This window comes from Callithrix jacchus, chromosome 4 (genome assembly GCF_049354715.1).
Source record: "Callithrix jacchus isolate 240 chromosome 4, calJac240_pri, whole genome shotgun sequence".
Lineage (NCBI taxonomy): Eukaryota > Metazoa > Chordata > Mammalia > Primates > Cebidae > Callithrix > Callithrix jacchus.
In genome coordinates, this window is record NC_133505.1 from 29,450,405 (window position 1) to 29,476,004 (window position 25,600).

General features: G+C 38.3%; 1 protein-coding gene across 2 annotated transcripts in view; it reads left to right on the forward strand.

Annotated features, from left to right (window-relative positions):
• The window catches only part of GMDS (GDP-mannose 4,6-dehydratase), a 643,170-nt gene that overhangs the window by 113,685 nt on the left and 503,885 nt on the right, over window positions 1-25,600 (forward strand). For both annotated transcript variants that reach the window (XR_013533842.1, XM_002746279.5), the window contains exons 2-4: window positions 10,018-10,062; window positions 17,085-17,172; window positions 18,720-18,829. Coding sequence is in view for 1 of the 2 variants with exons in the window: in XM_002746279.5 (XP_002746325.1) it covers window positions 10,018-10,062; window positions 17,085-17,172; window positions 18,720-18,829 (243 nt within the window). In the remaining variant the exon portion in view is untranslated. The remainder of the gene's footprint in view (window positions 1-10,017; window positions 10,063-17,084; window positions 17,173-18,719; window positions 18,830-25,600) is intronic.

Genomic DNA, 25,600 nt, shown 5'->3' on the forward strand with positions numbered 1-25,600 from the left:
CTCATAGGCGGGTGATGAAAAATGAGAACACAGGGACACAGAGAGGGGAGTACTAAACACTGTTGTCTATTGGGGGGAAAAGGGGAGGGCCAGTGGGAGGGGGAGGTGGGGAGGGATAGCCTGGGGAGAAACGCCAAATGTGGGTGAAGGGGTGAAAGCAAACAGAACACACTGCCATGTGTGTACCTATGCAACTGTATTGCATGCTCTGCACATGTACCCCAAAACCTAAAATGCAATTAAAAAAAAAAAAGTATATTGTTGGGTAAGAGCTAAGCCCCTGCTGTTGTTGGCAAAAGAAAGGAAAGCAATAAAACAAAAAACAACCTAAAAGCATTAGTCCTGTGTAGGTTCAAATGGTGATCTCAGTATCGCGCTAACTGTTCATTTTATCCCCTTTGTTTCTGTGGTGGAGCTGAGCTATCTAGAATCACACCATGACTGTACAGTCTACAAGGCAGTGTGACACTGGAAGACAGCTACAAGTATGAAGGAGGGAGAGTCTTTTGGACTTTTCATATATGATTCCCCCACCTCCACCCCCAAGTTATTTTTGATACCTTCTTGTACAATATAGCATGACTTAACAAATACAGAGATTTACTAGCTCCCGAAATTGAGTGTTGCCAGTTGAACCTATCCCGGGTGCCACACCCCAGTGAAACCAATGTTCTTTGTGCTAATATAGAACTCTACTTGCCTTTAGAGACTTCAGTCATTTTTATAAAACTTGATCCATCTTGGGGCGCTGAATATGAGTTAGTTTTATTACTTTAATGATCAGCACCTTTCTAGGTAAATGCTTACAGATTTCTACATTTACGCTCCCGTATATATGCTTGAATTTTATCTGTTTTTTGGTAATTTTAAGTTACAAAATTACAGTTCTTAACTTGTATGTTTCTTCAGTGATTTACAGTGTTTCCTGCCTGGCTGGAACTCTGTAGTGGCAGAGCAGATCTGAAATGCATCAGGGAGTTGACAAGTGACATTTCTATCATGACATGCACATATTTTAAGAACAGTCTTAACTGTATTAATTATATCCTTGAAAAAAATTTGGTTAAAAAGAGCAAGAATATTTTTTAAAGAGTTAACTCTGTGCTTAACCAACAGCAGTATTTTAGTAGCAGACTGTTAAATTAATGTACAACGAAATAGGGAAAGATACAGTCATCAGTATTTATGTATTCTTTTGTTATTCTTATGACCTTTTTTAAAGCCATAAACAAAAGGACATTTGTTTTGCCTTCCTGCCTTAGCCAGGACACAAATTATAAAAAGAAATGCATAAGGAAACATTAATAAATCAAGTAAATATTAAAATTTCATAATTCTTTTTTTACTGCAGTTTTTTTCCTTCCAAATTTAAAGTTTTCATTAAGCATGGCCTTGCACACTGGACAAAGTGCAGCTCTGTTTTAGAGTACCTGCAAAACATCATTTCCTCCATAAATCACTTGAGTGATTAGAACTGCAAAGCATGGACTTTGCAAAGAAACAGCCTTTAATTGTATGGCCTGTCACTTTGAGAGATAGTGAGAAAGGGGCAAAGAAAGAGAGAGGAACTCTAATTTTATGTTTCGTATAATTTAAATTTTTTAATACGTGTAGCTATTTACTGCAAAGAGATTGTTATTTCAGTGTGAAGTATACTGGTAATTTATTACTAACTTCCCTACTGACTATACAAATCTTTATTAATGTATTTGGAGCCCTGAGTTCTAAAAACTTACAGCTACTATATTCCAAACTTGAAAGGAGTTATTCACACCAGGACTGAACTGGCCAGTTAGGCAGATCTTTAAAAGGATTTTGATAGGGATATTCTTTTTATACTTCCTCTGTTTTTTCCCAATCCTGATTTCATGCTCAAGTGTGGTGATTTATTTTTCCAGGGCACTGTGCCATCCACTATAGAAGAGGTCACTGTGGTAGTATTTCATAGCTTTTCTTTCATCCACAATGCCTTGCCACCTTCTGTCCATGACTCATACGTCTACTGGTGTTCTCTGATAGCAAGAACATTTGGATTAGCTGTACAGGTTACCTGGTTATTGTTCTCGTCCTGTCCACATGAGGGTAAATGTGTGTGAAATCTGGAGGTCCTAGCCAATGTTGAAGCATAATCCTATCTAAGCCAGGAAATGCCTGGCTTTCCAGATACTTCTCAGAGCAGTAGGGCAGGGACTAAATTTCTTATTTCCTTCTTGTCTTTCTCAATCCTGTAACACCTGTGGTCCACATGGGTGTTTGATAGTCAGTAATACAGCTCACTTTTCATTGTGATTACATTCTACAGAAACCAAATTTTATGTTAAAATATCTCTAGGTCCATCATTATAGAGGGATCGATCCTATTAGTGAAGCAAAATTGAAATATAAATAATTTATTTCAAGTTGACGTAGTTTAAATCCTTTTTCTACCTACTGACTATTAGACCCTGAGCTATTTCCTCTTAATTCACCTCAGATTCCTCAACTGTAAGATGGAGATGAAAATAGAACCAACAACATGGGGTTATTGTGAAGAGTTAAAAATATACTGAATGCAGAGTACTTAGTACATGCCCGGCATATACCAAGTGCTGTACAAGTGCTCACTATTCTTCTTAGTACTGCCATCATCATTTGTAGTAATAGTAGGTCACTTGAAGATTTTTTTTTTCCTCTGAAGGATGAAAACTTCAGCATGCGTGGCAAGAATGGGAGGGAGGGAGAGAGGAAAGTAGAGGTTCAAACAAAAGTAACTTACATAAAGAAAAAAGGAAAACCAGTGAGCTACTGTATTCCTTGGGCATGCTGGTATTCATGTAGTGATGAGCAGGTGGACTCACCTGTGCTGTGTCTACATATTATGTACCACCAAGCACACACATAGGGTGTTAATAGGTGCCTTTGGATTTACAGATGCTCCTCAACTTAGAGTGGGGGTCTGTCCCTATAAACCCTTTGAACGGTGAAAATATTGAAAGTACATTTTTGATTTACAGTGTCTTCAACATATGATAGTTTTGTCCTAGACTCCATTGTAAGTTGAGGAGTGTACTGAATGTATCGTTTTCATACCATCATAGACTTGAAGAATTGTAGTTGGGACCATTGTAAGTTGAGGGCTGGTTGTCGTTTTGAGGCTTTTCCAGCACTTCTGGGACTGTATTGGAGTATCTCTCTCTGTGGTGCTATCTTTCTCCTAATCATTTATTGAAAAATTAATCATTCTATATCTTACCAAGCACACACACATAGGGTGTTAATAGGTGCTTTCATTGTACCTACTTGTTTTAAATGCTTTTAAATTCATTTTCCTTATAGAGTTTGCCTAAACTACAGAAAGTTATTTTAGTATGTTGAAGTTAATAGTATTACACGTGCTGGATTGTACAAATATGTGAACTCATGAGTTCACATTGTATTTGCATTCTTCCTTGCTCTAATATTATACTAAGGGTTTATAGTAATCATTTGCAATGTAAAAGAGACTGAAGATTTGCCAACTGGTAAAACACAGACTACTAGAAAAATAAGTAAAGTGTATATATAATTCCCTGAAAAAAATAATATGTAAGGTCACAAACACCAAAAACTCTGTAGTGTTAATACCAGTCATAAATGAAAAAACATGGCCGGGCGTGGCGGCTCAAGCCTGTAATCCCAGCACTTTGGGAGGCCGAGGCGGGTGGATCATGAGGTCAAGAGATCGAGACCATCCTGGTCAACATGGTGAAACCCCGTCTCTACTAAAAATACAAAAAATTAGCTGGGCATGGTGGCGCATGCCTGTAATCCCAGCTACTCAGGAGGCTGAGGCAGGAGAATTGCCTGAACCCAGGAGGCAGAGGTTGTGGTGAGCAGAGATTGAGCCATTGCACTCCAGCCTGGGTAACAAGAGCGAAACTCTGCCTGAAAAAAAAAAAAAAATGAAACAACACATTTGTACCAGTTTTTAAAAACCTATCACATTGGGGAAAGTTTTTTTTTCTTTTAATTAATCTTTTAGGGCATTTCTTCCCTGTTTGATATTTTTTATATGTAAATCTGTTTTTCTTATCAAACTAGCCTGGGACATAATATAACATTGTAATCTATTGAAACATATTGGTGAGTATGTTTTGGGGGAGAGAATTCTGTGCCATGGTAGACCAATATATAGGATGATTGAAAGCCTCTGGCCTCTTCCTAAAATGTTGATACCTGAATAGCCTTATGCTCATCACCGTTTCCTAGAAGGTATTGTGTCTGGCCACAGAGTGGCTCTCTTTTCTTGATGTGTATGAGGTGTATGTGCAACCATTCAGCACCTGTTTGCAAGGCTATTGCCCTTGAAAGGAGGGAGGGGATGGCTATATAAAGAGTATCTTAGCTGCTGGACACAAGCAATTCTTCATTATTCAGAGGTTGTTGATCATGTTGCTGGGTTATAGTGCTTCTCTCTACCAGGAGGTAAATGAGAGGAAGTGGAAGTTGGTTCTTTGGTGACAGCAACTTTTATGGGGAAATATTTTTCAACTTTAAAGACTATAGGAGATGGGAATTATTTCTGTGTTTTAAATATTGATGGTTTCCTAATTTCTTCTCTACTAGTCAGTTAATTATTGCTTTATTGATAATTATTGGCTCTATTCTTATGCTTCACTTTGGTAATTCCATTTCTGTTTTACTTCATTCTCAAGTGTAGTCATTAGTCCAGTCTCTTCATTTTAGATATTTACTCAGTATTTTTTACTGCAAAATTCTGAGGTCTGGGAGTCCAGAGACCTGGTTTTCATTTTTATTTTTTGTTGCAGATTCTGCTACTTCCTAACTGTGACTGTACAATAAACATTCACCTGCTTTGAATCTAAATTTCCTGATCTGTAAAATGAGAGGGTTGAATTAATTATTCCCCATGGTCTTTTAAATTTTGTGAGTCTCACAGAGATTTTATGCAATGATTTGTGTTACAAACATGACCTAGGTATAAATATTTTTCTATTAAATTCTGTCTCTGTATCCTTCACAGCAGTGGTTAAATCATTGGAAGTTTTCGTTCTCATTCAAAACAGCATCATTTGTTAATCATTGAGGTGTTCATATTTTGTTTATTGGAGGTAGAGATTACCTTGATATTGTTCATTCCAATTAGCTGGGAAGATGGTTTAGAGTTAAAGAACATAAAAGGCAGTGTAAATGAGTGGTTTTTCTTCTTGCACAAGTGGGTATTCTATTTCCTGATGCTTGAGATGATCTAAACAGAGAGATTCATTTTATTAGTGGCATGGTTTCTTTAGCCCGTGCCACTATTGACCTTATCCTGTTCAAAGAAGCTGCCACAGGGTGCTTAAGTAGAAACATACAGTATGATTTAGCATGCAGTTCAGAGGGGCCAGGTTCTCACATTGCATATAAGAAAGTTCCCTTTTCATTTTTCTGTCTGAGCTATTCATTCATCTGTATTGGAAGAGAGGAGAAAAATATTAGTCTTTCTGTGTTGCAGGAGGATGGCTTGCCCTTGTACATATGTGTTTGGATGGGGTATGTGGTGTGTGTGTGTGTGTGGATGTGAGATCAGTCAGTCTCTTTTCAGCCGTCTATGGCCATTGAGAGAAGGGGGAAACTTTCTGTGTTACTTTCAGCTTTTCATAGTTGCAGAATTTTAGATAGTTTTCATACTATAGTAAAAATACGATTCTGTGAATTTCTGAAATTACTCTTTAATTTTTACATGACTCTGTCTGGAATAATTCTGAGTGCTCCATGAAAAGTGAGGGTCCATCCCCTCAGAAGAACAGGATAGGCATCAGGAACACTGAAATTTGGCCCTATGAGACTTTGGGGCCCTGCCGTTTACCCTCAAAGCTGGACCTACAACCACAAGCAATCCAAATCCATCTCTAAACACTCTGAACCACTGCATGGGCAGTGCAAGTGCCCAAAAAAACCCAGACTTGGAAAATCTCAGGTGCTGTATCCTTTCTGCCTCCTCTGAGTTCTGGAGTGTTATAAAATTACAAGACTTATCTATGTTTGGGTCACTTGATTAAAACTGGAAACACTGCTTAATCCATAAAAGACCCTGTAATGAAAAATGACTAAATCAGTTTGGTTCAAAATGGATCTTTTATGGTCTTTTATTATTTTGTTGAGGTTTGACATGTTTTGGTAGGTTCTAGGTAGAGGAGTGGGAAGAAAGATTATTTTCTACTTCAAAAAAGTGGATGGCTTGGATTCTAGTCCTGGCTTTGTCTGTAACTAGTGTGATATTAGAAAAGTTGCCTAACTCCCCCGTGCCTCAATTGCCCGAGATACCAAATATCTGCCCACCTTCCTAGCTTAGTTCTTGTGAGAGTGTGATGGGTGGTTCATGCCTGTAATCCCAGCACTTTGGGAGGCAGAGGTGAGTGGATCATCTGAGGTCAGGAGTTTGAGACCAGCCTGGCCAACATGGTAGAACCTGTACCTACTAAAAATACAAAAATTAGCCAGGTGTGATGGTGGGCACCTGTAATCCTAGTTAGGAAGCTGAGGCAGGAGAATCACTTAAACCCGGGAGGCGGAGGTTGTAAGCAGAGATCACACCATTGCACTTTAGCCTGGGCAACAAGAGTAAAACCCACCTCAATATAAAAAAAAAAAAAAGGAAAATATTTCTATGTCTTGAAAATGTTAAAGCCACAGTGATTGCTTAAAACTGTATGGCATTTAATATAAAATAGATACCCTTAATAGCCCATGTGTAAATTTAACTTAAAAGGGTCACATTTTTTTGTGACTTTATCTTTACAATTAAAAAGTTTTCTGTAACAAGGATTGAACCTAGGCAGGACTTTATACCAGATTACTTGTGTTCATACTGAATGAGTTACAGATTTAGTCTATTTGTTCCTTGGTTTCAGAGGAGTCAAGCATCTGAATTTAATGGTAGTTGTAGGTTCTCATTTGCTATGACATTTCAGTCATTAGTCTGATTGAAGCATTCTTTATCAACCCTGTGCTTCAAGAGGAGGCGGAAACCACCATCCTGTTGGCTTGGCGGACGTCTGCCTGCTCAGATACTGCGTCTCTCCTGGAGTCCCCCAGGGGCCTGGAGAAAGGACGAGGGGGTGGCCAGCTGGGCCCCCTGGGCTGGGGACCAGCAGCCCTTGCTCGGCTCGTTTCCCACTCATTGTGCAGCCTGGGCCCTATCACTCGAGAGGCCTGGCAAGGAAGTGAGGAGGAAGCTGGTGCCACTACTGGTTCAGAATGTTCCAGTGTGGTTGGAAAGTCTGAGAGGCAGCCTGGGTGAGAAGAACAAGACCTTATTGACAGGGTTCAGTCCTGGTCAGGTCTGCTTCACATCAGCTCTCTAAATAATCACAGCTCTTCCCACCTCAGGGATCTCTAGCATGTTTATCTCTGCCTTTTTTTTTTTTTTAATTTAATGCAGCTATGGTAGAACACAAAGCATTCTAACTTCTTATTCCAAGAGAATGATAAAATGTTAAAGTGTAGTGGTACCTGCTTCAAAAACAATAACAGCAAAACAACATCCAAACTTCATACTTTACAGGGCTTTCTAACCTACTGTCAAATTATTATTATTATTGCAAATATTTTTCTGTTAAGCTGTTTTCTCATTGATTGATTTATAGAGATATTGATAGCCCATCTTGGTTTGTCATGGTCTGAATTGGTCAGTGTCATTATCTAACTTATGGTCAGTGTCATTTTCTGACATATATTTTAGATATGTAAAAAAACAAGAATTGTAAGAATGGGATTAACAAAAGAATATGCCAGACATTTTCTCTTCTTCTCCACATGAATCTTTAAACTAGAATATTTATCTTTAGAAGAAGAAAATCTGTTGGAGGTTTTAGGCCTGGTGTGGTGGCTTAGGCCTGAATCCCAGCCTTTGGGAGGCTGAGGCAGGCAGATCACATGAGGTCAGAAGTTTGAGATCAGCCTGGCCAACATGGTGAAACTCCATCTTTACTAAAAATACAAAAATTAGCTGGGTGTGGTGACATGCACCTGTAATCCCAGCTATTCAGGAGGCTGAGGCAGGAGAATCACTTGAACCCAGAGACAGAGGTTGCAGTTAGCCGAGATAACATCACTGCACTCCAGCCGGGGTGAAAGAGTGAGACCTCATCTTTAAAAAAAAAGAAGATAGAAGTGCTCAAGGTTTTAATGAATCACAGAATGTGTCCCTTGTGTTCTTAGCCTTTCCTTCATTCTGCCTGAATTTATGCATGGCTTCTGCATTAATGGAGTAAACACTTGCTTGGCAGCCTTTTCATTTTCAGGACCCATAGGGTGTTTCCAATTCCACCTCTTGGTCAAGTAATAAGAAAAAGTTTTTTTTTTCTCTCTCCTGGAATATCTGCTAAGAACTTTTGAAGCTCAAAGGGATATTTTAAGCCTGTTCAAATAGGAGAAACTGAAGAAAACCCAAACATCCCCAACCACTTTTGAGGACACACATTTCCAGTGGTTGGAGCTTCCCATTTTTATCTTTTAGTCTGAATGAGATGGTTGGGGACCCTCTAGTTGGGTGAAAAGTGGAGGAGCAATTATGGGATTGACTGCAAAATGTCTAACCCATCTGTTTTCTGAGAGAGGCTGGTGACTTCTTACAGCGCCTCCAGAATGGTGATTTCTGAACCTTTGACCTATTAAATAGTTGAATTAGATGTCTCTCATACTTTCCCTCTATAAGTGGCACATGAAATATTGCAGATTAAATGAAGACCCCTACCCAGAAATTTTTAAAAGGCTAATTAAGAACCAATTAAGAATATCTGTATTTTGTCAGACACTTTCATTTTAAGGCAGCTGTATGATTTAAGATTAATATAAAGAAAATACTTATTAATTTACAAAAAATGAATATCTTCTTTTTTGAAACATTCATATGTGTATGTGCATAATAATACAAATCTGATCTCCGTCCTTGCTTCCCGCCACCTTAAAACCCTTTCAAGCCTTCATTGACTTTCTAGAACCTTCAGGGTTAGCAGCCAGCTCTGGCTATTGCCTGGAAGGGCCAGCCCTCCAAAGGTACTCACCTTCCTTGACATCCCCTGGCCTTCTTTATTCTACCGTGGAGTCTTTTTCAGTAATGCCAGCACTTCCTCTTGACAATAGTGCTTCCATCTCCTCAACCCCTCTAGCTCCCATCTCATCCTTTCCCCAGTGATTTTTTTTTCTCTCCCTCTGGAGACAGAGTCTCCCTCTGCCACACAGGCTGGTGTGCAATGGTGCCATCATGGCTTACTGCAGCCTCGAACTCTCAGGTTCAAGTGATCCTCCCATCTCAGGCTCCCAAGTAGCTAGACCCACAAGCATGAGCCACCATACCTGGCTAATTTTTAAAAACATTTTGAACTGGGCATGGTGGCTCACACCTGTAATCTAATACTTTGGGATGCCAAGGTGGGAGGATCACTTGTGTCCAGGAGTTCAACACCAGCCTGGGCAATGTAGTGAGACCCCATCACCACCAATTTTTTTTTTTTTTTTGTAGTGGTAGGGTCTCATTGTGTTGCTCAGGCAGGTCTCCAACTCCTGGATGCAAGTGATCCTCCTGCCTTGGCCTCCCAAAGTCCTGGGATTACAGGTGTGAGCCCCTGTGCCTGGCCCCCAGTGATCTTTTTTAACAGCCCCCAGAATTGTAAGATTTCTGCTTTATGTTGCTATGACACCAAGGCATTCTGCCCACGTATTCTGCATATTTTACACAACTAGTAATTGACAAAACCTAAACCCAAATCCATCTAATTCTGGAACTTTGTACTCTTTGTTGCTGCATATCACTTTACTGAATTTCACTTTCAGCCTCTGTCTTTTGTGGAGCTCAAATGAATCCTGTTTGTGAAAATTCTTTGTGTATATTGGAACACGATGTGGTATTTATCGATATTATCGGTGTTATTTTTATTTTAGGTTGCCATGATCCTTATGTAGACTTTTCAATACTTTTCTCAAACTCTTCATCTAGACCACCTTTCTATAGCACTATGAGACTGACATTTTGCAATTTTTTTTTCTTCCCAGGATGGTTCGTACCTGGCTGAGTTCCTGCTGGAGAAAGGCTATGAGGTGGGTGACTCAATGGGAAGCAGGCGCAGGCTGGTGGGATTGCTCGCAGGCAGCGGCCACATGCTTCCTCTGCTGCCGTCCTCCTGAGTGTGTTTTCCACTGAAACGCAGATAACAAATCAGAATCCAGGGAAGAATGTGTCTTTGGGCTTGTGAGCCTGCCAGCCCATTGTGCTGTTTATCTGTTGGTGAGCACTGGTGGCTCCCCTGCATTCATAGTGTTCAGTCGCAGTGCACACTTCCCACATTCTCCGATAACGCAGCAGCCTTTTCAAGCTGAAGCTGTAACAGTATTCCGGTTAATTTATGATGTAATGTGTTTCATAAGAAAGTCCTACTCACAGTGAAGTCACTTAATTCAGAAGTTACACAGAGCAATAAAAACCAAGCTGATCAGTTGGTAAGCTTGAATGAAACATTTACACCTGCCTATTCCTTTCTAATAGGCAACCATATAATTTATGGAGCTGAAACTTTTAGGTTTGCTACTTTTGTTGTTGAAGTCACCATTTCTCCTTTTTTTTTTTTTTTTTAGGAAAAAAAAGTTTTATATATTAATTCTGATGTGCTAAGTATGTACTACTTAATTTTTTAAAGAACATTTTTCAGATATATATACATGTATATAAATTTGTGCTATACAGAGAACAAAAACCTTCACAGTGGCACATATGCTCTGATCTGCTTTATGAATGTTTACATTAATAATTTAGGATTGTCTTTTTATTCTAATTGTTGGTACATTGTTTTAAAAATGTTCAGTTGGGGCAAATGGAAACATAACAGGAAAGAATTTGGCATCTAAATGCCAATAGTATTTGAAGAAAAAAAGTCAATTTTCTTTTAACTCAGAATCTAAGAGCCTTGACTTTTAGATTTGAAGTAACAATAGATGTGTTTAGCACCCTAATCTAATAGCAAATGCTACATTTTGTAATTATATCAAAATAAAACAAATGGAATTATGGAAGTACATATGTATACATATGTCCATATGCATAGGTTGCTATAATAATCAAGAAAGAAATGCATATTCTACAGAGCAGAGAGTTTTAGAGTAGGTTATGTTTAGTACAAAGTGTTGGTTTTAGAGAAAGACCTATATTTATTCAGGCTAGATTAACTTAAGGCCTTAATATATATTAAAAGGAATAGCCTGACGGAGAGATGTCCATACTGTGTTTCAAAAGTTTGGGACCAGCTGAGATGTTTACTGGCTAGAGAGGAATTAGTGATGTGGTTGTGTATCAAGTGAACCTAGAGAAGGAGCTAGCTGAGCAGAAATTACTGCAGTTGTGAAGAGTGAGGTGGCATGTCAGGAGTGATGCTCAAAACCACCTGGGTGTTGCGATCTACTCTTGGGGGAGAAGGTGGGCTGAGACTGAAGGTTAGGGTGCTGTTAACAGGCAGCGTCTGTGACTAGTCTAGAGGAGTAGCGAGCATGGCTGTGCACTGCAGTGATGGTGGACCCAGTGACAGTGACAGGGTGAGTTTGGATGTGTAGAAGGTAACCATCATCAAGCACATGGTACTGTTAGTGTTACTGGAAAAAGCAGAGAAGCAGATCTCTGGTTAGGTGTCTCTCATTAAGGAAGTAGCAGACTTCAGAAGACAGGAAGGATGAGAGATTTGCAAATAGATGTAACAAGAACCTAGGACTATCTGATAAGCTGCAAATGTTTTTGTGGTATTTGAAATTATATGAGCAAGTTGTATTCTGATAGAAGAAGACAAAAGAAGCCCAACTTGGCAAATCTTAGTTAATGGGAGGAGTTTATCACTGAAACAATGGTTGAGAGAGAAAACAGGTTTAGGAGAGAGATCCATAAACTGATAGAAGGAAACACAGTTGATAGTGTAGCAGGAAAGTACTAGCCACAAAGCATAATCAGAAATTAGTTCTCTTCCTAGTCCAGGGAAAATGTGAGCTCTCTGTGTATAGTGGGAGTGTAAAGTGTGTTTTTCTGTACTATATTCAGTTTTAATAGGCTGCTGTCCTCAATTTTAAGAGATTGATATAATTGGAGAATAAGCCATCAAGAGGAATCTGATGGTGGTGCAGGCTTTATGTTTTTATGCTTAGTCAAAGTAAATGTTAGAGTGATTTTTAAAATTGGCTGCATTGGAAAATTTTCTGAATTTTCAACTCCGCTCCCTGATTACTGAAGGTCAGGAGTGAAAGAATAGGGTTAATAGATTGCATGAAGTAGGATAAGAGAGGGACATACTTCATTACATGTGAACCCTGGGGTGGGGGCAGTGGTGGTGGTCAACATCAGCAATTTTGGATGCTTACAGACTTCAGGCTCTCAACCTTTAGTGTGCATCAGAATCACTCAGAGGCCCTGTTTAGACACAGAGGGCTGGTTCAGGGCTCTGGGAATTGTTCTTTCTAACATGGCCCCAGTCAGTGTGACATTGTTTGCCTGGGTACTACAGATAGAGGAACCACCACAACTAAAGGTTAAGATGAGATCAGGTGATTGGTTGAATCATATGATGAAGGTGAACAAGGTACCCTAAGATTTCAAATGCGTGAGGCCTTGCTTCTCTGGGTTACCGTATTTTGAATCTATTCTTTGTATGAGGTATACCACTAAGGTCAGGAACAACTGCGAACAACCTACTTGGGGATAGCAGAGGACAAACCAGGAACAGATAAACATTGTGAAGAAGAGGCTTGATGCTGAGACTGTTCTTTCTAGAAAAGAAAGGCACACTGGTTGGTTAGCAGTGGTAAGGCCAACTGTGCATTTTGAAACTGGGAAGCATGGGTAATTTGGAGAGGCCACAGTCACCTAGAGGGGAGTGCTCAGGAGAGCAGGGCCAGGTTGGTGGGGTAGTGATGATGGCTGGTGTAGGCAAAAACAAACCCTGTGTTTGGAATTCATGTAGCACAGTTAGACGTACTCCTTTACTTTTTCTAAAGTCAGAAAAGCATATTGAAAGTACAAGTAAGCTAACTTTAAAGCAAAAATAGTTATTTGTGAATGACTTAAGAAGCAATAACCTATACTAACAGATTGATAGTTACGGTTAATCACTTTGTGTCACCTCACACACATTTAGATTCCTGAAGCCATGGGGCCTCGCTGTCAAAGGTGGTCTTTGAAATCCACAAATCTGATCATGCTCTGAATGAACCATTTGAAGTGAAAAAGTGAAAAGTCTCTTCTCATTGAGAAGAGACTCAATTTAAAAATTTAAAGTGACAATTTTTATGTTGTTTGTTTCTTGAATGTTGCTCAGGATTGAATGTTAAGGAGAACATAAGGAGAATGGATATGACACTCATTCATTCTTTATTATCTCTAGATGTCATCTTATAATGAGGAAACCTAAGGATTGTTGGATTTTATGGACAGTCACCCTTTGATTACTCTGTACACTTAATTCTACACATGACTGAAGTGCAGAGGATCATTCTCCTTTATCCCTGTTGACTAGTACAGGGCCAGTGGGGTAGACAAGATGGTTAGCTGGCTGTGGCAAGGGAGCCTCAGGCTGGGCACCTGATGCCTGTGTCTCACTCTTCCTTTGCCACTTGCAGGCTCTGTGGACTTGAGCAAGTTACTCAGCCCCTCTGAGACTTAGTTGCCTTTTCTGTTAACGGGGATGATAAGCACACCTATCTCCTGAGGTATGGGAAGATTAGATAAGACAGTACATGGAAATACTTGGCCCAGTAGAGCTCTGTGGGACTCATGGGCTTATTGATACAGAAGTGTCAGAGTGACATGGGGTCTAATGTGGACAAACCAGTGGACACAGATCTTGAATTGGCTCTTTAGTGGGATTCATTAATGAGCATTCCTGAGTAGCAGGCATATTCTGTTACCTAGGATGCTAGAGCTGTTTGCATTTCTTCCTATCGTAAGGGAAAACGGAGGACTGATAGAAATGAAGCCTTTTATGAAAGCATATTGCAGTTCCAAGTGCCTTTCCAGCACCACTGTGAGCAGATAAGGCAACAACACACTTTTGTACCCATTTTCCACCGAGTACAGAGGAATACCAGAGAAGTAAAGACGAAGTTGAACCCTTTAAAAGCTAAAATCTGGGGCTTTATGAAAAATCTATGTTAAATAACTTGGTAACAGCTACAACACAATGTATCAGAATTTAAAATAAAGAATAGGTAAATCGTGACATGAAGTATCAGCATAAGGAAGAAATAGATTTAAGGATAGTCCAATTGTTATCTTTGGGAGATTTTTTGTTAGAACATGGAGTTGCTGCACTTTGTTTCTTGATCTATGAGAATCCTTGAACTATTTTTCTTCTGGGTTGCTATCCCAGAAGCCTATATGCTTTGATTAGAAAAAAGGTGAAACTTCTGTGGATTTCACTTTGAAACTATACTGAGTGTTACCATGGTTGACCAAGTCTATTGCGACTTACTAGCTGTGTTATCTCAGGCAACGTCCTCGTTCATGGAATGGGAACAGTAATATTATAGTAAGGTTGTTGTGATGATTAAGTGATTTGATACATATAGAGAACAGATCATTGTGATCATTGCTGTGTAAGTGTTAGCTATTGATATTACCTAGATAATTTGTACTTTTCAAAAGGTGAGTGACATTAACCATCCCTGTGAGCCATTCTGGCCTCCAATAAATCTGGACACTAAAAAATTTGAAATTCAGTGATAATTTTCCATTTTCTTAATCATAATTAATAATAAAGCATTTCTCTGTTATATTACCTGATCTCACTGTAGAATTTGAAGTTAAACCAACTTTGTTTTAAATGGAAAGAAGTTGAAATTTTCCTTTTCAATACCTTGTTAAATGGGACATGAAATTTGTCAAAAAACCCTCTTTCATTTAAGACCTCAGTTTTTCAGAATTATATTTTCTTTTTGAACTACTATAATTTTGTAAAGATTTTAATTAAGTTTATATAAAGTCAGATTTAGGTCTTTTATCTTTTCAGTTTGGTTCCTAACACCTCATCTCTGTCTCCCAAAATCCTTATAAAAACAAACAAAAAAGCCATACCTACATCCCTTCTATAAAGAGAAAGCCGCTAATCTCAAATTCTTAACTAGATTATGCAGTTTGCACACATTTTGGCTTGTCTTGACGTTTGTATTTCACCTGTCTCAGAAGCAGACAGACCCAGCTTTCATTAGTTCTTAGAATAATACCTGCTGTCATGGATTAAGCATTTGGCAGGTCTTTTCTTTCCCTGTGTACACATACCAAATGTTGGAAGTTAGAGGAAATTAAAGCACTTGATTAAAAAAATAAGCAACCACAGCTTAATGCTTTTGATTTTCAGTGTGGCAGTAAAGTCTTGGTTATGATTGGCTGTGACTTTGTATAGTTGTCTGCATTTTATATGGAATGCGTCAAAATCATTTAATATTTTTCTCAAAGCTTTCTATGTTTATTTCTAATATATATATATTAATAAATGGCATTTCTATATATTTTGGGCTTTTGGAATATGTGACTTCCCCAGAATCCAGCAATCCAGAGAAGATAGCCTAAATAACACTATTGTTATTCTTTTCATTGTCAAAGTTAAATTACTGTTTTTAAAATATAGACATTCTTTTCTATTTAATAAAACAGAATTTACATCTGAGAAATCTTTCAGAAGTAACTTTGATAGTAAACACAAGTTTTGCTGTGTATAAGTATATATGTGAAATACATACTTTTTGTTAAAATTAAGTTTGTAGAGCAGTTCAAATTTACAATTAAGTAACAACCTGAAAAATTGGAGATCATGAAGTGGAACAAATTCTAAGCTTAATATTAGTGTTTTCTCCACTTCTAAATTTAGAAGTGGATATGTATAGCCAAATCTCAATTTAATGCTTCCTAGGGTTAAATGTTGGCCTCCTAAAATGTCAACCAAGTTTACAAAGTTTTTTTCCTAAAATATTTTTGTGTTTACCAACTTTTCTTGGATTTTGTTCTTTTGGAAAATAATGCAGAAGTCAATTTCTCATGTATGCCATTTAAAATGATATTTCTTTCTATTTGAAAGAAACCTCTTATATTCTTATAATTTACCCTTGTATTTGGAATATTTGAGTCATACTAAGTATTAATTTTGGTTTGAAATAGAAACGATTGAGTTAAAATGTAAAAGTATATTCAGCTGCAAATGAACTTTTCAACATAAGAAGGAACACTTCTAAAAGAAGTCAAGGATTAAAACTGCCACCAGTAGAACTGGAACTTGGGCAGCTTGGTGACATAACCTGGTGTTAGCATTGGCAGCACAAAGAGAGCAATCTTGACATGAGAAGGAAGTAGGACCAGGTCTGGAACAATTTCTCTTATGTGTCAGACACAAATAGTCTTTTCTTCAATATCAGGCAAGTATGCATTACATTCCTGTTCTAGCAACTTCCCCCCTACCCCCCACCTATGGTTAAGTCACAATAAAAAAATTTTTTAAATCCTCTCTTCGTTTGAGTTTTCTTTAGGTCTTAAATTGAGTAGTATGTAAATGTTGTCTCTTACCCATGGTCTTTAACTTTCTGACTTTTCTACTTAGCTGCATAATAACATCTGCTGTCTGATTATATCTGTAGCTGTAGAAATATAAGCAGTAGATGCAAAATACAAGCTCTGAGGACACTGGGAAGATGTGATGGCCTTGTGGTCTGTGTTAAACAGGCCACAAACACTGTTTTGCCGATATGGCCTCACATGGTCTGTCTTCAGTTTCACATGGAAGAGATATTTTTGTCAGCAGTTAGGCTGTAAGTGTGTGTGTGTTTGGAAAAGGAGACATTTGAGTTTCTACAATTAAGCATGAAGTCACATAATTACCTGATTATGTTTGTTGAGATTGGCAGTAAAATCACTGGGGAAAGACAGAAGTAGGATGTTGTTAGCTGGTGGGCAGTGGTTGGGAAGAAAGTAAGCACTGGGACTATTTCTAATAATTTAAAATAATGCTTACAAATAATTTTTTTTCAGAAAGCTAATCATTAACTAAAGAAGTTGTGTATTAGACCTCATTGTGCATTTATCTTTCCACACTGTAAAAAATCAGGTCCATGGGATTGTACGGCGGTCCAGTTCATTTAATACGGGTCGAATTGAGCATCTGTACAAGAATCCCCAGGCTCACATTGAAGGAAGTAAGTCATTTTATTTTTCTAGAATCTTTTTCTATAAGGTGTTTTCAGATGTTCCTATGTTCAGATAAGGTGTTTTCAAATGCCATTTTTGCCAAAGCCCAACAAGTCACAATTATTTACCCATGAATTACTACACTGAATATGATTTGCATATTTTGAAAACTTTCTCACTGCCCTAGGCCATAGTGTCATCATGGTTTGGCTGTTAGAAGGCTATGGAATAGGTGGCTTGGAGAGACCAAGGAAGGGCATGCCTTAGATCACCCCTCTGCAGGTATCCCTGTCCCCTCAGGTAAGAGCAGTTCCATACTGACAGTGCACCAACCTGCTTTTTATATTTGGTCTAATTTAATCAATTAAAACAATCTTTGTACATTTAATTATTTTTTAAAATAATTTGTCAAAATGGGCCCCCAAAATGGCAATCAGAACTGTTTTAAATTACTGATTATTGTATTTGCAATTGTTTTGTTTTTGTTAATTTGTCTGTATGTAGCTTTACAGTTTTATAGCCCAGGGAGAGCATTTTCCCGTTTGAGCTTATGCCAACAGTTGAGGAGATGGAGACAGAGGGGTTTTGAGTTTTCCAAGGTTGCACACTATGAAGAAGGCAGAGCTGGCACCAGGACACAGGGATTTTAACTTCAAGTTCAGCCTGCATTATGTGGCCAGTTTTTCCAGCCAGTAAGGAAAATGCAGTTGTATAGTAAACCGTACGTGGTTTTATATTCACCCCCAACCCCTGCATGTTTCAAGGTTTGGGTTATTTGCATAGATAGTGATAGCATCAGGAAGATGATGCAGTTTTTTTTTTTTACAGAAAAGGCTTTAAGTCATTAAGTACATTGTCTTTGAAAATCATTATTTTTGTGCAAAGTTCAGAATGGTCCTGCCATTGGACCTAGTTATAGATCAATATTATGTAAAAATAATGAAAAGACCAAGTTAGTAAATCACCCATCCACATGTGTCAAATTCTTATACTAATGAAGTCAGTGTAAGGATCTGTTTAGATTTAGGAGTTCAAATAGGCTTTGTCCTTTAATCAATGATGTCCCTACATCAGGCATTCATGCTGGGTATAAGGATTGATATTTATAAGGCATTTAAAAATTGCTAGATAAAAATATCTAAAGAAAACAGAGCTATCTTTATCATCATCAGTCTTATAGATTTGTTTAGATGGTATACATGTTATTACAAGGTTTTCTTTTTCTGAATCTCATTCTTATAGAACACATTTTACAACCACCTGGAGCCCTAAGATATATTATTGTATAACATGTTCATGATATTATGCTTTAAAAGAAAGTTTTTCTGAGTTTACCACCAAAATCTTTTATAGACATAGGTAATATGTAGCTATCTTTGTATTATTTAGGTAATTAAATATTACAGTTATATTCTTCTGCTCCAGAACCATCAGCACACTTCAATTTTGACCCTTGTTTTCAGACTTTCAAAATATACATTTCAATTATGATATTTTAAAAAGTTGAGCTTATGTTGTTTTTCTCTATCTAATGGTGTGTTTTTGTATCCTAAAGACATGAAGTTGCACTATGGTGATCTCACTGACAGTACCTGCCTTGTGAAGATCATTAATGAAGTAAAGCCCACAGAGATCTACAACCTTGGAGCCCAGAGCCACGTCAAAGTAAGCATTTTCATTACGATTTCTCTGGCTGTGTTCTTGCGGCGTTCTGTATTTTATTTGTGTCTGTTGCTTCTCAGTGCAGTAGTATAACCACTGGTTGTCTTCAAGTTGAATAATCAGTGTTAGTTTAAGTATTAATACTAATTGAAGTACTTATAGATATTTAAAAAGTCTCTTGTCTGTTATTGAACAATATGAAAAATCTTACCACTAATACTGAAACAGCATGATTTGTTAATTTTGGGTTGTTCCTTATGGCCATGAATCCCATGGATGTGTTTTTTGCCATTTCAAATAGCAGATTGTGAATTAAATGTTTTGTTAAAATATTGGAAGATGTAACTAAGTAAAACCTTTGTGTTAATATTAATTTTTGGTAGTGGCTAAATTATTGGCTGAGGGAATATTTTTGAGTCCCAATAATATGTTAAAATTAGCTGAATTAACTTTTTTTATTGTGAATAGTAAAAATCATTGGAAGATAGCTTTTTAGTCTCTCTCCTCAATGTGGTAAGGCTAGTGTGGATTTTCCCCTCTATTCTCATTTCTGGAAGGAATCATGGTAAACATCACAGGCCCATCCTTACGGTTCTAGTGATCTGCTTAATTCAAGTTTTTGATCTGCTTGATTCATGTGGCCTCCTGCTCACATGAATGAGTGAAATCTGAAGTCACGATGATACAAGTTCTATTTAGATACTCAGTCAGGATGGTTAGTGGACTTTAGAAATAAAAGCAAGTAACCGTTAAGTTATAAGGAGTCTTATTTCTGAAAGTCTTTTTTTTTAGATGATTTGCTATTTTTCTGTATTTCCAAGTTTGCATATAATGGAAGCTAAATACCTATTCTGTGTACCTTTGCTTGTTTAGGGAAGAAATAATGAAGTTTCATTTCATATGAAACCAGGTGGAGAACATAGTGAGAGAAATATGGCAATAAACTCAATCTTATAACTGAGTGTCAGTCTTCATTATACATATCTCTTTAAAGCATTAACCTCGAAGGATGAGTGCATATTGATGAATAAAGACCTGCCTCTGATGTCTATGAAAAAAAATTTTTTTTTAATCCATGATGATTCTGTTCTATATCTAGACTTTCACCAAAGTCTGTGAAAGGTACCAAGGTGTTTAAGTTAGAGCAGAGCTATTTTTCTAAATGATTCTCTGTGTGTTTTTTCATTTTGCAAAGTCCTTTATGCATACTATGCTTGAGAAATTACATCCCTTGTTTCCCAAAGAGAAGCGGTGACTCTACCATTCCAGGAATGAAGACTTTATTTTTCCCTAATTGAGGCAGTCAGTCTATCTTCCACATTATAATTCATCTGGCTGCTTCTTGACCTTCCTGAGCAGCCGTGAGAGTATCTTCCAGACAAAACAGAATGTTTTGGAATGAAATTCTGTTATTCAGTCTCCTTTAGATTAAGAAGTTTCCTTTGTAATTGTAGATAGTTTATCACTTCTAGAAGCTATAAATTGTAATGGAAGATGCAGAAAATTTTTATAAAGGTTTATTTATAGAAGGCCTTCCCCTTGTCATTTTAATATTAAATGGGCTGATTCTTTTCTGTCTCCAAAATGTATTTATAATTTGGACATATGATATAGTTGGTTTTCTTAGTTGTAGTAAGCATGACAGTGTTTTTGTTATCATTCTGGTGTAGTTGTACTGTAAATAATAGAAAGCATAGAAGATGGAGTTGATCCCCTCTACGTTGCAACTCATGTGAAGTTTATCTGTTTTTATTGTATTTTGGCTGCTTTTCTTAAAGGTTGGTTAATGGACAGAAATAGTACTCTTAAGTGAGAATTTTGGTTTGTAAGGTCATTTAATCTTCCAACAAATATTTATTGAGTACATACCTCATGCAGGGTATCATGCCTAGTACAGTGGAGGACAAAAAGATGTGTCAGATACACTTCTACTGTGGGGATTTCAACTTTAGTAGGGGTGATTTGCACAAATGTCTGATTCTTTAGAGGAGATTAAGAGAGAGCTTCTGTCTGAGGCTATTATGGATAGTGCAAGGTGGAATTGACACTGGCTCTAGTGTTGAGGTATAGAGAGGTCAGGTACAGACATGGTGGGAACCTAATAATTGAAATGGTGGTAATAATGTAAAGCAAAGAGAAGTGAAAAAACTTGGGAATGTTTGCAGCATCATGAGCATTCTAGATAAGCTGAGCAGAACCAATATGAGGAGAAATGTGAGATAAGGCCAGGTAGGAAACTGGGCTGTGCCTGGGCAGCCTCCCTATGTTTTGAACAAGTGGGGGAGATATATTCAGTGATGACGTTTAGAGGTAAGAGTCTAGAGATAGGGCTTAAGAAGAGCTAGGAAGTTGCTGGGTGAGGATGGTGTCACTAGAAATGGGGGTGGGGGTGAGGAATGAAACAGGTTGCCAGGTGGGGCTGACTCCTCTGTGCACTGATGTGGTCACTAGAGAAGAGGGAAACCCAGGGCTCCAGTGCCCAGGGGACCAGAGGGTCAATGGTGCCAGTACTAGAAACCAACATTCAAAGAGGAACTATGGGAGTGGGGTTGGAGAAAGAAGCTCCCTTTTGGAAACATTTTGCTGGCATTACTTGAAGAACATTCAAGGGAAGCAGGTTATAAGGTAGCTTAAACTATGCTATGAGTTTTGAGAGAGATCTAGGATACAGAGGTATATATTCGACTCTTGAGGTCTTAAAGATGCCAAGTAGTAACTGGGGAAAGGTAGGTAGAGGATGGAACATTGAATCTTGGAAACATGCTATAGTGAGAGGGTGGGAAGAGAATAAGTAGAGCTGATGACAGGAGTGGAGGAGGCAGAAGGTGGGATTGTGCCATGGCAGTCAAGAAATTAGGTCAGTGCAAGCAAGAGGCGATAAGGCTATGACCATGAGGACCAGGAAAAGTCATTGTCCTTGCCAGTTAGGCCAGTGAGGATTTGTGACTTTGAAAGGAACATTTTAGGGACCTGATAGAAGAACTTAGCCAGAGTGCAAGGGGTTTAGAAGTTGAGAGTTTATAAAGGGAAGTGCAAATTGAATGCATTTTTTTCCCAGAAATTTTTATGTAGAGGGACAAGACAGAATATGATAGATCCAGCTTGTAGCATCATATGTGGGTTGCTAGGCCTCTCTTCAGAATCCCTGATTCTTTAGGTTGAGGGTAGAGTCTTAGAACTTGCATTTAGGATGTGTCCAGATGATGCTGTCCTCTGGTCTGGGAACGGTACTTTGAGAACGCTTGTTCTAGTGTTTCAGGTTTCTTGGTTTTTCCATATAGAATATGTACCTTAAATGCATTCTTCTTAGACCTTCTCCTTTAATGTATCGATTTTTGAGTTTGATATAAAATAATCCTATTACTTACCAGTTAAGTAATGACTCAGTGAGCTTTTAAAGCCCAAAACTACAACTGCAGTCAGAAATAATAAGAATAGAGAGACTCTGATATATGTTTATACCAAAGTTCTTGATATTCAGAAACCTCTTTTCCTAAACAGTACATAGTCTGAGATAATAAATACTTCTCAAGTACTTAGTATGAGTACAAGGTCCTCTTATGATATCCTTCAAAATTCCTTGTTCCATACCACTGTTGATGCTCTGGCTTAGTCATGGCCAGAGTGGGCTTGGGGAGGGGGTGGGGGTGATGGCGCCCTGTGATCACAGACTGCTCTCCTACTAGGCTGCTGGCGGCATTCTACTATGTTCCCTCAACCTCTTTAAGGCTCTCCATGGTGAGTTGCAGTTGTTTGCTTTTTTTTTTTTCTTGTAGCTTGTTAGGGAAGGAATTAGGATGGAAAAATACATATTTTATTTCTTATAGTTAATTTATCTATATTAATCAGCTTTGTAGACTTTATTGTATTTATAGATATATTTAGACAAAAGTTATTTCTGACATTGTAATATTTGCCATAAAATTAATTAAAATAAACTTCTTGTGATTTTGTTTGGTGTCCTTTTGAAAACAGATTCTAATATTAGCACATATTTGCATTTAATTTTGAATCTGTGACTTCTAGACTGTCTATTGTTTGTGTTGGCTTCTGTTTGTACAGAATAAAGTCTCCTATCACTCTTACTTCCAGTTAATTTGATGTGGGCTATGGTATGCTAAAAGTAAGGAAAATAAAATAATAGGAAGTTGGTCTGGTTTCCTGTAGGAAACCAATGAAGATGAAATTGGTTCTTGGAATAAACCCACAACAGTCTGGGAAATACTGACTGAAGACATTTTTCTGAATCATAAACAGAAAAATTATGAGTCATGAAGTAGGTCATTGAAAGGCTGGTTTGATGTTATGTGGGAGAAAGTGAGAGATGACTGAAATGTACTAGTTATTAAAAGAAGTTAAACCTAGCATGATGACATCATCCAAGTAGGAACAAATTATCCAGTGTGTAGTCTTGCCCATTTGATGGAGAAAATGTTTTAGGAAACTGCTTTTTTGTTGTGGTTATGTGGTTGGTTAGTTTGTATATTTCTTGCTGTGTAAGTTTCTTAATTGTTTAACATTCATTGCTGTCGTGATTTTTGATTTATCTCCCATTTCTCACAGCATCTTTAATAATCTTAACATGATTTTCGAAGTAGTGGTGTTGGTGAGATCTCTCTACAGTGAACATAGTGCAATGTTTTTTTCTTTTTTCTCACAATGCCATGTTGGAATTGCCTTGATTTTTCTCAAAGAAATTACAATTATTCCATTGTGGAATGTGTCTTTAGTGTTGACAGAAAGTCACTTAGTCTTCTTTTTAGTTTTGAGAAGGATTTTCAAATTCTTTCTTTTAAATATCATGAGTATGTCTTTCTTTCACTTTCTGTTACTCAGATTGAATAATTCCATACTTTCTACTCTTTTTCTAACCCTTTATTATCTGTACTACTTTCCTTTTCAAGTCTCTGTGTAAGCTATTTGTTTAATTTTGTTTCAGGACAGCTAAGAGGCATGAGTGCCTGGGAGGTAAACTGGGGCATGATTGTGTGGCAGGAGCTGAGATTTTTTTTCACACAGTTGTGCAGGACAAGTTAGCAGATTCTGACCATGGAAGCCCCAAGGCGTTGAGTCTAAACACTCCTCCAAGGGAGACTTGAAGCTTGGGATGCCAGTCAGGAAGCAGAGTTGATTGGGAGTCAAGGGGCTAGTGCAATAATGACCTGGCAGGAAGTTAGGACCGAGGAGGGGTGAGACAGAAAAGCTAGTTAAAGGAATGGAGTTGGGATTAAAAATTGTCATGGGAATTAAATTTGTGGCCCATGGGAAAAGGCCTAAGCAACTTTACTACCCAAGCTAAAGAATTGTCATCTCCAGTGACATTTTCCTGGTGATTCTGAGAGTTGAAATTCATATCTTAGTAGCTGACCCCCATATTCATCCCCAAGAAGCCTGCACCTCTTGGGGCTGTTGTAATTGAGGGGGAGGGGTGAGTGAACACATACATTTGGAGAATTGCACTATGGTCGGGAAGAGCAGTTAGGGAAGGGAGGGAGTCTATGGTTGAACATCTGGTTAGTGCCTGACTAACCCAATTATAGAACAAAACAAAATGCAACAGCGTGGCCCTTTACTGTGTAATTACAGTAAGGACAGGGGTAGCCTATTAAAAACCCAGAGCAAACAGTCGAGAGGGACTGTTCTTCTGTGTTCTTATTCATTCATTTATTTATTTTGGACCCTGGGAAGTCTGAAGGCTGTGTGAGTAGAGCAGCAAAGTAAGGAGTAGGCAGGGAGCATAGCTATTGCTGTTAGAAGGAAAGAGAAACTGTTAGAACATCCTTAAACATGGGTGAGGGCCTGGCCTACGGCCCATACAATTGCATATGTTAGTGTTCAGTAAGTGAACGTGTGTGAATACAGCCATCAGCCCTTTACCAGGCTCTGTGCCCAGCGGATGCAGCAGGGAGGCGTTATGACCACTACTGGAATAGATGATTGCCATGGGGCAGAAGGGGAAATGTTCTCACAAGAAATTGTGGTCCAGGCAGGGTTTCATATCGGGAGTATACATCACAATTCCTGGGGCAGACTCTAAAACTTCATATCCGGGTCCACTCCAGACCCTGGGTCTGTGCCTTAAAATCCTTCTTACTGTGTGACTCTGAGAGGGCTCTCAGCCCTTTTATGCCTCTATTTTCTCATCCATGCAACAAGCACCTCCCTTAGGCTGTGTTTACTTAAGACATGATTGTACTTGTGGGCCTATGTACATGGACTTGACTGTAACTCTTTTCCCCTAGATGTCTACTTGTCTTATTCCTTTAACTACACCCGAACTTGAGCATAAGCTTCTCAGTAAAGCCCCCGACCATCCTTTCTGCAATAATACCTCTCCTGGGATTGGTCCCTCACCACCCCAAGTCCTGATGAAGGAGGCAATCAATGAATACAGTGGGCACGGGGGAAGGAAATGCTCATTAACTACTAGGGTCCTCCTTCACTTCAATCCCAGTGTGCTGCCTGCTCACAATGTAGTCTCACTTGAGGCAAATTATTCAGAGAAATGGACGGGCTAAGGTTACATGGTTAATGTGTCAGTCCTTGGTATTTCTGCCTGGGACAGAGGACTGTCATTTGCCTGAGCTGCTGTTCGAAATGATTGCAAGAAAGTCTTCCCCATTCAAATGACTGTATTTCCTGCCACCAAAATGTTAACTGGCTATGACATATCCTAAAGCAGAAAGTGATGTTTTGAATCCTTTGTTTTTTAATAGATGGGCTATAGAATTCTAAAGTGGCAGAGATTTTGGCAAAGAACCAGCCAAGCACTTA